This window comes from Trichoderma evansii (assembly GCF_050947405.1).
Source record: "Trichoderma evansii strain SZMC 28006 chromosome Unknown GGI43scaffold_12, whole genome shotgun sequence".
Lineage (NCBI taxonomy): Eukaryota > Fungi > Ascomycota > Sordariomycetes > Hypocreales > Hypocreaceae > Trichoderma > Trichoderma evansii.
In genome coordinates this window covers 787,075-801,170 of record NW_028145194.1, presented here as the reverse complement: position 1 = coordinate 801,170, position 14,096 = coordinate 787,075, and the positions used below count along the sequence as shown (strand labels likewise).

Genomic DNA, 14,096 nt, shown 5'->3' with positions numbered 1-14,096 from the left:
CTTGTGTTGCAGGTTCTGACTAGGCCTTTTTCTCCTGACGACGGTTGCTACGACACCTTTGTTTTTTTTACTCCCCTCCCCCACCTTGTTCTGCCTACCGTTAATTTCCTCTCGCATTGCTATTTTCCTTGTGCGCAAACTCTGAAAGTAGCAACGACGACTGTAGGAGAGCAAAGGCAAATACTCCTGCCAAGATGTTCGTCCTTAGAAATGGTAAGTGAAGCAGTGAATGCAACCTCAAAGCATGCAAGGCTCCCCAGAAACAGTGTAGCTCAGCTCGCCTTTGTTTCCAATAAATGCCCCTCGGTTTCTGTTACCGCCCTCTTATTTTAGACTCTGGAATCCTTCATTCACCCACGTCAATTTCATCTTCTACTTCTTCTGTTTTTGTTTTCCCCCATCGCGCCACAACCCTTCTGCTAACACCAGCCTCCATCTAGTTGGCAAGCTGATCTTCGGCTCAACTGCCCAAGAATCCCTTATCGAGCTTCCCCAAGGCCAGCTGTACCTCGTACGACCGCTCTCGCCCAAGGGATACTCAGAGCTCATCTTCAAGGACTCTGCTATCCGCATCCGTCGGACCAACCAAGACTTCCAGTACCAGCTCGTCGTGCAGCGAGTCTTCGAAGAGGGAGAGGCAGAACTGCTCGCTGACGAAGAGGGCGAGGACGCTGAGATTGACGCTCTTGTAGGCGAGCGCGACGAGAAGACCTTTTTGCTCGACGAAGCTTTGCGCTTCCGCGTCGAGATCAGAGAAGAAGGCGAGGAGACTGTTCTCGCCTGGAGGGACCTGAACGGCGACAACGGCGATCTTTACGAGTTTGTCTGCGACAGTGTTGTCACGTCTGCGGAAGTGAAGCGTTTCTTTCAAACGGCCCAGGAGTGCCAATACGAGCGGAAATATCGCAAGCCGCATACGACAGCCTCGGACGAGGATCTCGAGCAGTTTGACTTCCCTGAAGAGCAGCCCATCCCTCCCGCTAGCCCGCTTCATAGCCCGACTCTCACCCGGTCTATTGACTCCATCGACGACATGTTTGCCAAGCGAACCGCCAACTCAGCTCAGCGCGGATCCGCGGTAGAGCAGCTGCCTGAAGCGGCTGTCCAAGAGGTTGCGGCACCGCAAAAGGCGCCAGAGCCAAAGACTGTTCCCAAGCCCTTGGAGATTTACGCTGCCGTGTCCGGTGAATTACATCTCTACGACCCGCAAGCAGGGCACTTCTCTCAGGTTGAAGACTCTGTTATTGCTGCTGTTTCTGAAGTCGGAAACTGGCAGTATTGGCTGCAGATTAATGCAGATGACAGGTCGATTCTGGGCACACCCGTTGTTGCCGAACTCAACCCAGTATTTGATTTTGAGCATCTCTCTTTCATCTTCAACCATTGGTCAGAAGATGGAACCGGAAGATCGTGGCTTATCCGATTCAAGGATCAGCCAACTTTGGAGAAATTCCAAGAAGGCGTGATGCAGGCTCTGTGGGAGAAATTAAATGAAACCAAATGGAAGAAGATTCAAGAGAAAGAACGTGAATATGTCTTGGATGCATTTAATGATCTTACCATGGAAGATGCGCCACCAATCGAAGACGAAGAAGAAGAGGAAGATGAGGAGGAGGAGAGAGAAGATGATCGCGCGCGATATGATGAGGACGAGGAGTATGACGACGATGAGGAACAGCAGGATAGGGGCGATGGAGACGTCAACTCTCAGCTGGCCGTTGGCTACAAGCATGATCGCTCCTTTGTCGTTCGCGGTTCCAAGATTGGAGTTTTCACCCACACGCCGGATAACCATCTCAAGTTCTCTACCAATATTTCAAAGGTGACTACTCCGGGAGGCAAACTGCTAAACCCAAAGAAGGTCATGCTTCACAAAGAAGACAGAGATCTCATCATGCAAAACAATGTGGACCCGAATAAGCTCTACCGCATGGACATTGAGTACGGCAAGGTTGTCGATGAGTGGAATGTCAATGACGATATAGCCGTCACAACATTTGCTCCCGAGAACAAGTTTGCACAGATGACTGGAGAACAGACGTTTTTGGGTATCTCTCACAACGCACTCTTCCGAGTTGATCCTCGCCAAGCTGGCAACAAGATTGTCGATTCAGAAACCAAGCAATACGTTTCAAAGAATGATTTCTCCTCCATTGCCACCACCGAGAAGGGCTACATTGCCGTAGCAAGCAACAAGGGTGACATTCGTCTCTTTGACCGCCTTGGAATCCGAGCCAAGACGCAGCTTCCCGCTCTTGGTGATCCCATCATTGGTATGGATGTTTCAGCCGATGGCCGATGGATTCTGGGAACTACAAAGAACTACATCCTCCTCATCGATGCCATGCAGCATGATGGCAAGAACGAAGGAAAGCTTGGTTTCGAAAAGGCATTCTCTGTGGATTCGAAGCCCCGCCCTCGACGTCTGGCCCTTTCACCAGAACACGTCGCCCAGTTTTACCACGAGACTGGCTTGCCTGTGTCATTTACTCCTGCTAAGTTCAACACGGGCGAGGGTGCTTCAGAGACTAGTATCATCACTGCTTCCGGACCATACATCATTGAGTGGAACCTCAAGCGGGTCATTCGCGGTGGCAAGACGCCGTACATGATTAAACGATATGAGGAGAAGGTCATGGCAGATGACTTCAAGTTCGGCTCTGACAAGAACGTCATTGTTGCCCTGCCCAACGAAGTCAATATGGTTGCCAAGAAAAGCCTCAAGGAGCCTACACGAGAAAGTATCATCGGAAATGTCCGACTGTCGGGTGGTGTCCGAAAGTCGGGGAGAATCGGTACGGGCAAGAGTGGCCAGTATAAGCTCGGAAGGGACGACATTGTCGAGTCACCTTATTAGAGCGGCTTCGTACTTGCTTGATATATATCGACCATATTGAGAGTATATGAGAAAGAATACTGAAGGAACAGATAGGAGAAGGGAAAGGGAAAGAAAACGGACGGAATGATGACGACGATGACGACGGGATACCACAGGTTGCTTTATTTAACGCGATTAGGAAGATGGAGTTCGCCGGGTTTACGATGATGCTTACAATTGTTGTTATTACTTTTCTACTAAGATACTCCAGAGTACATAGTTCATAACGAATCAAGCCGATGGCTTTTATTTCGAGATTGTCAACATCAGTGATTGTGGATGTATATTTTGAGGAAAGAATAAACTACTTAGGTAATTTGCTTTTCTATTTTCAACTAATAAACACTTCATGTATTCCACCTCGGCACACTACCGCTAGCCGTCCTTTTTGTAAACCAACAACCATAACAGACACGTTCATAGAATATCTAGATATATATGTATATAATTCCCACGAGGATCCAAAAGAGAGAAGAAGTGGGAATTAATATGATATAAAAGGGATAATAATAATAATAATAATAATAATAGACTCATACATACACAATTTTCACTCGCTAACCCAGCGTAAACAAATACATGGCAAGAAAAGAAAAGAAAAAGAAAACCTTTAGGCTACCAAAGACGGGCAATCAGAAAATAGAGAAGTAAAAGGTAAAGAGAAGAAACAGCTAGTAAGCCTATTCAGTCGTCTCTGGCACCCCAGAGGAAGCCTGCTCGCCGCCTGCTATCAGTTCTTTAGCCTCTTCAGCTACCTGTTGCACCTTTTGTCCTAGACCCACGACCGCACCAGAGATGTTGCGCAGCGTCTTGGACTGCGTATTCTCCGCAGAGAGGCGCGTCATCTCAGCGACGAAGCTGGCTCCCCACCAGGCACTTGTGTACTTGAACACGTAACGCTCGAGCTTACGGTAGTTGGCCTCACGCTGCTCGGGACTCATGGTAACAGCGTCGTGGATGGCATTGGCGAGCTCCTCGGTGTTCCAAGGATTGACAATGAGACTGCCGTTGAGGGATTGGGCGGCGCCAGTGAACTCGCTGAGAATCATGACGCCATGGTTTTCACGCTGAGTGGCAATGTATTCGTAGGAGACCAGGTTCATTCCGTCGCGCGTAGACGAAACTAGACACACGTCTGAGACGGCATATAGAGCTGTGAGCTCTTCAAAAGAAACAGACTGGTGGAGGAAATGGATGGGCATGAATTCGATGGTGCCGAATTTGCCATTGATACGACCGACGAGTTCGTTGACGACGGCACGAAGGTTTTGATATTCCTCGACATCTTGTCGAGATGGAACGGCTACTTGAACGAGGACGATTTTGCCAATCCATTCAGGGTGCTCTGTCAAGAACACTTCCAGAGCATGTAATTTTTGAGGCACACCCTTGATATAATCCAATCGGTCGACGCCAACAATAAGCTTGACGCCCTCAAACTTACGGCTGAGGGCGGCGATGCGCTCTTGGACTTTGGGTCTCTGAAGACCTTCGACGAATTTCTCGGGGTCGATGCCGATGGGGAAAGCTCCGACGGTAACAAAGCGGCCGTTCCAATCAACACCGTTGGGGGTAGTTGGGGTATCAAGAATTCGGGAACAGCTGCTAAGGAAATGGCGAGCGTAGTCGTATGTGTGGAACCCAATTAGGTCGCAGTCGAGGAGACCGGTGAGCAGAGCCTCTCGCACAGGCAGAATTCGATAGATTTCACTGCTGGGGAAAGGTGTGTGCAGGAAGAAGCCAATCTTGACATCCTTCTTTGTGTCGCCGATCTCTTCTCGCAGCATCTGAGGCAGAAGCATCAAGTGGTAGTCGTGGACCCAGATAAGGTCGCCGTCCTGCACATCCTTGATGACGGTCCTCGCGAAGAGGCGGTTGACTTCTTGATATGCGCTCCATGCCGACTCGTCAAAGGTAATTTCGCCGGGGTGGTAGTGGAAGAGAGGCCACAGGATAGAGTCTGCAAAGAGAAGAACAAGACGTCAGAATCAGTTATGGTTAAGGCGACACGCTTATAGAATAGAGAGGGAAGACCCACTGGCAAAGCCGTTATAATGTCTGTCGGCTAGTTCATCGTCGATGAAGACGGGATGAGCGCCGTACTCTTCCTTCAGACGGAGCTTCATGCCATCGACCTCGTTTTCAGGAACCTCAAGACCCGGCCAGCCATACCACTGGAAGCTGGTCGTTTTGCTGAGACCACTGAGACCGGTGACAAGTCCACCAGACGACATGGAGAAGCTGTAGCTTCCATCATCAGAGCGCTTGATGGTGATGGGAAGTCGGTTCGAGAGGAGGAGAAGGCGGCCAGGGCCGTCGGAGCCAACTGTGGCGGGCATTGTGTTTGATTGTTTATCAAGAGATCGGAGGCTCTCAACTCAAATTCGTCGCCGTAACTCGTTGTTTGAGATTCGGCTCTTTAATTAGCTGTGAGAGAGATGTCGAAACAAAGTAAAGCTATTCAGCGGGACAGTGGCGGCGCCTAACGGCCGAGGCTTTGTTCGATCGCTCGGGATGACGACAATCGAGTTGTAGCTCTGAGACAAGAGCTGAGAAGAAGCTCTGGGAGGCGCAAGCTCAAGAACGTGGTTGCGATCGCGCAAAAATGCTTGCAATCGTCAAGCGCACTGGGACAGGCAGACGCGAGACTCTTGCTGTGGCTTTGGTGCTGGAAGAAGTGAAAATTGGGAAGATGATTCGCGCTGAATGCTTACTTATAGCATCCCGTATACAAGAAGCAAAAAGCTTGGAGAGGAAGAGGGGCAGTTCTAGCAGCGGGAGGGGGAGGGGCAGATTTTAGCGGCCATTGCCTGGGCTACGGCGCATTTAGCACAGGCCTAAAGTTGCATTACAGCTACCTGACGCAGTCACACATGCAGTTGCAGCGCGTACTCGTCACTTATTACTTATAGTGGTACATGCTATCTACAGCGCTGATGAGGGATATTTTTTTTATTCTCCTTGATAGCTTGTCGGATAATTAGATGCTCACACGCTTATACCTACTCGGCCAATGGTGATAACAAGTTCTGTGAGGCGTCAGCTCGAACGCGCGACCACTTGTGCATGTGCTATAGCGGAGCAAACAGTCCGTTTTGCACCTGGAGAGATCACCGATCATCGACCCAGCAATACAGCGGGATCCATCAGCATGGGAAATGGGAGAAATACATGAGTAAAGTTCGACGTTATAACATCAGCATTCTACGTCAGTCTATGGGGCAGAGAGCTACCGGGCAGAAAACTTTTTTCTTCCTCTGTCTTATTCATTTTGGCTGGTTGGGAGCTAGGTAGTATCGAGGTGCGCCAAATTCTGTTCCTGGAGGCCCTGGCCAATGGATGATTCTGGCTTGGCCATGCATGAACTTGGGCTGCGCAAATTGAGCAAAATATTTAGATTAAGTGATTCATCCAACCGGGCCGAAGCAACATAAAGCGTAAAAGTAAAGTCGTTGATACAAGCTACATGTAGAATAGCCAGGGCTCGTCATCCACCTTTCACATCTCGCAGCTGCAGAGCCGTAATGCGCCAAGAAAACAAGACTCGCCCGAGCTCAGACCTATTTCGTCATCCTTCTTTCTCGTTCTTTTACATGGTGGTAACACAGGATAAGCACATGATGTTCATGACTCTCTCTTTGCTGAATTTTTAGTTTGAGTAGCGATGAGCCAAAAAGAGAGGGAAAAAGGAAGAATGCTTGGTCTCTATACAAGAGAATGTCGAATACTAGGAGATTCTACCTGGGCTGCATTAACAACTAAGAGATTAACCCGTGTAGTTTAGACAGGTTGCTTGCACTAAATAATTAAAGACTTAACTTGCCTACCTACTGTACGGATAGAGTTGTTACAGTAGAATAGCAGTGCCCACTTTTGCAGGTTCTCGGGTTGCCACTAAAATTCATGCGACAAGACGCGACTAACTCTGCTAACCACCTTTTTTTTTTATCGATAAGCTCTTCCTTGTTTGAGAGCCGCATTTTTCGCAGAGAGTCAATCGCGGCGCCGACGACCTCATCATCCTGTCGCTTTTTGGGGGAGCGGTTGATCACAATGGATCCGTCACAAGATTTCAATTCCCTCCAGGAGGCGATCCAAAAGTCGCTTGTCTCGACCGTCAAGTCCGCCAATCGCATCGCATCCCAAGATCTTAGTTTCCAGCGCACCATCAACCCAGATGTTGCTGAGCAGCTCGATGAGAAGACGTCGCGTATTCTCGACCTTTCTACCCGGCTATTAAGTTCGGCAGCTCAAGCATGTGGCCTCAAGCCGATCAAGTTCGAAGACCCCGAAGATGTAGATATGAACTGGCGCGCGGTGGTGGACGTTGTGGACTCGGTTCTAGAAAAGGCCGATCGATCGATAGACGAGTATACGGGTCTTGTCAAACAAAGAGAAAATGGCGACTCAGATTCTGTAAGGCTTCTACAATCAATATTTATGGATTTAATTCTAATTTTCGTTACCAAACAAGAACTCCAAGACGAAGCAATCCAAATCAACAGGCAAGGTTATTCGCAACGCCAACGTAAAGAAGCCGCAGCTGGACTTCGAAATCAAACCGAACAACTTCTTTGATGGACCTTGGAAGCCTATTCTGACAGAGAAGCCGCATGCAACTGTTCCCTTGGATGAGAGCCTGGTCACATTTGTTCGAAACGACGGCACAACTCAGTATGTTTTCCATGCTTTCTATTCGCCGTATAGCGATCTCGAGACTAATAATCTGTTTTCTCATATAGATACCGACACCCATACGAACATGAGATAACAAACATGCAATATCCGGACCGAATATTCCAGATCCATGATCCGATCCCGCCCCAGCCAGCCGAGACAACTTCAGCTACATGGGTTGACACATATGAGGGCGTTCTTGCTATGCTTGAAGAGCTAAAGGAGGCGAAAGAAATCGCAGTTGATTTGGAACACCACGACTTTAGAACCTATGTTGGCCTTGTCTCCCTGTTGCAAATCAGCACACGAGAAAAAGACTGGGTTGTCGATACACTGAAGCCCTGGCGACATAAACTCCAGGTGCTCAATGAAGTGTTTGCTGATCCCACCATTGTCAAGGTAAGGACTCTATTAGACAAATTTAGTCCATGTTGCTCACAATTTTAGGTCTTTCACGGCGCATATATGGATATGGTCTGGCTTCAGCGAGATCTTGGCCTCTATGTCAACGGCCTCTTCGACACGTTTTTCGCCAGCGATGCCTTACACTACTCGAGTCGAAGTTTGGCGTTTCTCCTTTCAAAATTCGTCAATTTTGATGCCGACAAGCGATATCAACTGGCTGACTGGAGGATTAGGTATGGCGCAATAGCTAATCTTTATCTACTCGTTTTGTCCCCCCCCATTTTACTAACACTAGCTAGGCCTCTCTCTGAGGAAATGATGTATTACGCTCGTTCAGATACCCACTACCTTCTCTACATCTACGACAGGATTCGAAACGAACTTGTTGAATCATCAGACTCTGATAAACACCTCGTACATCGCGTCTTGAACAGATCGCGAGAGCTTTCTCTTTCACGGCATGAGAATCCTGATTGTAACTCGGAAACTGGCGAGGGGTCAAGGGGTTGGTTCAACTTTGTTCTGAGGAACTCACAACTCGGCTATAAAAGCGATCAATTCGCCATATTCAGGGCTCTCTGGAACTGGCGAGACTTGACTGCTCGCAGGGAGGATGAAAACCCCAACTTTGTGCTGGGTAACAACAACCTGACCGAAATTGTACGCGTCAACCCACCAGACGCCAAGGCCCTTCACAGTCTACTACCGCTGAGCGCATCTCTAGCTCGATCTAGAGTGAATGAGATATGGACTCAGATGCAAGAGGAAAAAGCTCGAGGAGGCCCAAGTCTGCTACAATTCTTCTCTTCCCGAGACCCAGCAACACTACAGAGCCAGAGTGGAATTCCGAGAGTAACAAAAACGCAAACCCCGGTTCTAAAAGCAGACGGAGATGTCACGGCCACTAAACTTGCACGATCGCAATTATTTGGAAATATTGCCGTTAGCTCGCGATGGGATGAAACGAAGGAGTCAACAGATGTTAAGGAGGACTACTTCCCCTTCCCTTGGCAGCGGTTTATCGGCGATGTAGCCGATGTCGTGGTCGAAGCCGAGCCCCAACAAGAACCTGTAGTAGCTACTCCTGTAAAAGAGGATACTACACCTGCTGCAGAGGTTGATAAAGACGAGGAATTCACGCTGCGGAGAGGACAAAAGAGAAAAGCTGAAGAGGCTGTTGAGAACGATGAGTCAAGATCTAGCGAAGCCGACTCGGCTTCTGATGGTGACGAAGATATGCAAGATGAGAACGCTGATGACAACGCTGTCATTGAGATAGAAGATGACGATGTTCCTTCTAGGGCAGCGAAGAAAGCAAAGAAGCTAGAGAAGAAGAAGAAGCAGCGAGATGAAGCTCGGGCGGCTCAGGAACAGCAACGACTAGAGCTTCGCACTAAGCGACAAGAGGAGAAACTCGCTCGCAAAGAGCAGCGAAAGAACCAGCATCAAGCGAAGACGGAAGAGCCCACCAAGTACCAAGCTGTTCCTTTTGACTACAGCAAGGCAGCTTCGGTCCTTCATGCGAAGAGAGACGAGACTAAGGAGTCCGCTCAAGAAGCTAAGAAGAAGGCATTTGATCCATACGCTAAGACGGGCGATGATGAGATTAAACCTGCAAGAAAGATGCCTCCAGTTCGGGGCGAGAAGAGCGCTACATTTAAGAAATGAAAAGAAGAGTGTCATAGGGTTGGTTATATGTATAGATTATGATAACATTTAGCTATCTATTGGAAGGAATAAAGGGAGAGAATGGCGTTGCACATAATTGAATAATTGAATATCTTAGGATACAGACTACCTTTCTTTTCATACCGGGATCATTCGAGCTCTTCTTAAATAACATGTATCTTACGGGGTTTACGCTTGATGAATACGCCGTTCTATCAATAAAATAGAGCTACGGCAGTTGCACAATAGCTATCCAACAACCTGGGTTGGCTGTCCAATGCTTGAAGTTTTTCAGAAGACTTCAGAAGACTTCAGGAAAGTCCTGGCCTGTTCATGCTAAACTTGTTAAAAAAAAGAGTCGTTAAGCAAGAGGGATCGACCTCCAGCCCTGAGGCAATCAAACACTCCATAAGGAACTCAGCGGTCGCCATATCAAACGGTTATCCTGTAGTCCCTGTTTCCAAGCGCAGAGAGATTTTACCCGACAGTTACAATATCGCCATACAAGGATCTCAACTCCCCTTAGCTCCCATAGATCCTATAAGTGCTGAGAACCCTATTCGGCTCAGTGTATTTTGTGATGGGGCTATGTTAAGGAGGGGACTACGCAGGCCTTCCTGATTCGAATACTTAGTGTTATACATTAAAACACTCTCGTTCCCTAGGTATTAAAACAACCCGAGATCTAAAGGAGTTCGCCCGAAAAAATTTCATTATAGATATAGTTTACTTGGCTCTTTATATCTGGCACGACATTACCTCATCAGACACATTGTTACTTGAGAAATGCATGGAGGGTTCCTCAAACGCTGAGGGGCGGACAGTCCCCTATGTGTCGCTGGTCGAGTGCCTTATTTATTTGATACTGTTACGCTGGCAGGCATTGAAAATGCATCAGTTATTCATACTATACGGAGCATTACAGACGCGTCCGCATTATAGCTTAACCTGATCAAGCAGCGTGGCGTGACTGATCGTCCGACAACAGCCGTATACTCACCCTCGTTGCTCTTTTCATATACTTACTGATAGCATCACAATTTATATGTGACTAGACTGCAGTGCCTCTTTCATAAAATAGCGAGACCCCAATGGCTGCCCATGTTGGTGGCTTCGGCAACCTAAAGCCATGGCTCAAACTCAATCTTCGCAACGCAACCCATACAGCACACCGTACCGCAGCACATGCTGCAACGCGGCTCTCTGGTGATTTTCATTTCGAGGATACCAATTTATCAGCCCATTCAGCAGGGCTAATTCGACAAATATTTTCTCGAAATGCAGGGCTGATGTAACGTCGTTGCATCTATTCCAGGAGAGGTCATGTGACACGTGAGGGGAATCGTGAGGGGAAGGCATCTCAACCGCATGCCCCTTGCGCCTTCCCCGTGCAACTGTCCATTTACATGCATCTTCTGCTTGTCTCTTAGGACTAGACTTTTCAATCATCCAAAAGTCGACCGCACGAACATCGACACGATGAATGAAGTCGACAACCGGGCTAATCGGATTGGTCCGACAGGTGACGCAGAAGTGCCGTGATACACGGCCATCAGTAAATTGTCCCTGGATCATGGATAAAATTGCAGCTTGCTAACATCCAATAGAGATGTTCCATGTCCTAAATCCAATCTTGAGCGGAATGGCACCATCTGAGCGCTTGATCAACATGGCGGGTTTTCTTCAAAACCTCAACACGAGTAAATGATTACTCCAATCCACTTGGATCATATAAGAACGGCACGCCAAGGATATCAACAATGGCATTTAGCAAAGACCATGGATCCCAGTACTCAGTATTCCTTCCTGCGATTCGAGTATCCAGTAATAAAGGCGATTGTTGGCGATAGCCAGTTTGACTTCCAGGGAGCCTTTGCTATTGGCGCGATTCTTTAGCAACGATTCGCATCAGCTTGCCGAAATAGTCTATAGAAATTGCTAAGTCGCTATTCGCTTGATCAAAAGCCGCAAGGAATCGAAGGTCTCTCGTTTTTACTCGTCAAATGAAGTTACCCAGCTGTTGTCTGAGTTGAGACATACGAGACGATTGGCTGGGCGCCATTTCAGCCCTTAAAAAGAGGGCATGCGCTGCCTTACAAACATCCTCATTTCTTAAACCGAGACGTCGAGATATATAAACGCCAGCTACTGAGACACTCTGCTGATATATATGGTCTCATGCTCTTCAGTTGATCCACTATGGGGCGTACAGGTCATTCCTTTCCTCTTATCTCGTTTAGGTCCACCAGACCATCACTGGGCATTGTTCTCGAGTCCACTCTTGAAACCAGCTCGTCAGCTTTGAGTGAAGCACAAAACAAAACCCCTCCCCCGCTACCAGACTCGTCCAGCACTTTAACACCGTGTGGAGCAATTCATTCCCTCAGTTTGTGGACACCTTAGTCGATATATCACGCACAGTATAGCCCTCAGCGCTCACCAAGTCGGTGAAAACTACAAAAATAATCGCTGATGAGCTATCTGCCCGCATAATAGCTATACCTCCTAAGAGGAACTTCAGTTGCAAAAATTAAACGCTTCTCTGCCCTGTCATACAATGGATTTGTCCTGTTAGAAAAAAAAAAAGTGGCTTGATAGTTATAACAAGTGTTTCTAAATCAAGTTCCAACGTACTTAGTTGGTGCATCAGATTGAACAGATCAAAGCCCTTCATTTACTGAAGAGACGGGATGAAAATTGAGGCTTTTTTTATTTTACAATCGGCTCCATGACGGAGCGTGACGGGTTTTAACCCAAAATCTATGAGACAGAGGACATCATTTTCATCGATGACCAAATTCCCCAATCTCTAACACCGTCTATGATGCAACATCTTCCTTATTTTATTGTGCACGTTGGCACCCCAATTGCATTTGACAAACCATCAAACTCCAAATGGAGGACGGTCCAACGTCGTCCCCTTTTATTAGTTGCTCCATCCACTGGCCGGAGCTGTTCCAATCTCTCGATAGGCAATTTAGGTCTGCGCAATGATCGGTCAGGCGAATTCAATTAAATGGCTCAGGAAGTCTCGGAAACACTTACGAACTTGGCCATCAGGGCAATCATGAGATCGAAAAGAGCGATAGCCTCAACGAAAGCGAAACCCAGAATGGCGTAAGAGAAGAGCTGGCCACGGAGAGCGGGGTTGCGGGCAACACCGTTGATGAGGGCAGCGAAAACAACACCGATACCAACACCAGCACCGGTCAGACCGATGGCAGAAGAACCCATACCCAAGTTCTTGGAGACCTCAACCATGGCCTGGGCGATCTCGGAAGAGTAGGCACGGCGCTGAGCCTGGAAGGCGTTGCGGCCAGCAGCCTGGATGGTCTGGCGCTTCATGGCCTGCATGGGGCTGCCTTTACGAATTAATGTCAGTCATGGAGTTCGCCAATTGCGCTATGCTGATGCCCTCTGGATGATCGAATACTTCACATCGACCATCATTTGTTGAGGGGCATCATTTGCTGAGGGAAAAAGTTTTTTTTGACTCACCAGTGGTGATGGTGCGCTTGGCGGCAGCGACGGGAGCACGCATGGCAGGGCGAGCGGCCTTGGTGGCCATCTGGGAGGCCAGGCGGGAGGCGAAGACACGGGAGGCCATTGTGATGGTTTGAGGGGGATTGGAAGTTGGACTGGATGGATTGGATGGAGTGGTGAAGGTCAAGTCTGGAGGAAGAAGGAGAGAGAGAAAAAGAGAACTGGAGCTGGATAGAGGAATGGCAAGAAAAGAAGACCCACCTTGGGGATTGGCCAAGGAGGTCAGCCGGGGCCAATGTTGGACAAACGAGTGAAATTCCCACCGCCGGACCAAGTGGATGACTGAGGCCGAACGAATTTTTCTTCGAAAATTATGGTGCACATCTTAGCATCAGTTGGGGGATACCATCGGTGGTCTCTCATCCAATCGGGGGAAGCCGGGTGCGGATTCGCAGGATTTGCGAATGCCTGAGGAAAGCTCTTCGTTTGCACCCTCAAGATTTTACAGCCTGAGGCTCCTACAGTGTTTGGCGGTGCCAATTGGATTTCTACACTAGAACGGATGAAACTTTGAGCGTTGGCATTCCAATGAAGGGCTCCGGGGCGTCAGCCAGTGGCCATTGACGTTTCTGCCACAAAGCCATTGGCTTCACTGAGAGAAGGTTTAAAACTCTGCATACAGAACGACAGAAGTCATTGGCTCAAACCTTATTCTAACCATATGCATGACAGCCACTATTACTTCTAAGGTGTGAAAACTATCAACTTTCAACAAATGATACATATTTCCCCGGATGATACTGAGTGAGAATGACGCCAAGCGTAATGCCAGGTGTGAGTGTTGGCTGCCCAGTGCTGGCCAACAAGCGAAGAAAATTTTTCTGCTTCGTGGTTGTTGTCTGAGGCATAAAGGAAAAAAATTTACTAGTACTGCTAGCGAATTTTGAGACTCCTATTACTCGTGCTATCAGGATCTACTTATCCG

At 48.2% G+C, this 14,096-nt stretch overlaps 4 protein-coding genes across 4 annotated transcripts; 2 read left to right on the top strand and 2 right to left on the bottom strand.

Moving 5' to 3' along the window:
• The first annotated feature begins 74 nt into the window (after window positions 1-74).
• GGI43DRAFT_75792 (VID27 cytoplasmic protein-domain-containing protein) lies at window positions 75-2,987 on the top strand. The gene is made up of 2 exons (XM_083210249.1): window positions 75-213; window positions 441-2,987. The coding sequence occupies exons 1-2, from the start codon at window positions 195-197 to the stop codon at window positions 2,855-2,857; spliced, it is 2,436 nt and encodes an 811-aa protein (XP_083059933.1). The 5' UTR covers window positions 75-194; the 3' UTR covers window positions 2,858-2,987.
• Window positions 2,988-3,462: 475 nt separating this feature from the next.
• On the bottom strand, window positions 3,463-5,721 carry GGI43DRAFT_75775 (alpha,alpha-trehalose-phosphate synthase (UDP-forming) TPS1). Its single transcript, XM_083210248.1, has 2 exons — window positions 4,917-5,721; window positions 3,463-4,838 (listed from the first exon to the last, which is right to left on the bottom strand). The coding sequence occupies exons 1-2, from the start codon at window positions 5,215-5,217 to the stop codon at window positions 3,559-3,561; spliced, it is 1,581 nt and encodes a 526-aa protein (XP_083059932.1). The 5' UTR covers window positions 5,218-5,721; the 3' UTR covers window positions 3,463-3,558.
• Window positions 5,722-6,817: 1,096 nt separating this feature from the next.
• On the top strand, window positions 6,818-9,837 carry GGI43DRAFT_407527 (exosome nuclease subunit RRP6). Its single transcript, XM_083206238.1, has 5 exons — window positions 6,818-7,294; window positions 7,353-7,552; window positions 7,621-7,954; window positions 8,003-8,193; window positions 8,260-9,837. Exons 1-5 carry the CDS (start codon window positions 6,932-6,934, stop codon window positions 9,626-9,628), a joined length of 2,457 nt encoding a protein of 818 aa, XP_083059931.1. The 5' UTR covers window positions 6,818-6,931; the 3' UTR covers window positions 9,629-9,837.
• A 2,503-nt stretch (window positions 9,838-12,340) lies between these two features.
• Window positions 12,341-13,712, bottom strand: GGI43DRAFT_75588 (ATP synthase subunit C family protein). The gene is made up of 2 exons (XM_083210245.1): window positions 13,127-13,712; window positions 12,341-12,990 (listed from the first exon to the last, which is right to left on the bottom strand). The coding sequence occupies exons 1-2, from the start codon at window positions 13,233-13,235 to the stop codon at window positions 12,650-12,652; spliced, it is 450 nt and encodes a 149-aa protein (XP_083059930.1). The 5' UTR covers window positions 13,236-13,712; the 3' UTR covers window positions 12,341-12,649.
• Window positions 13,713-14,096: the final 384 nt, after the last annotated feature.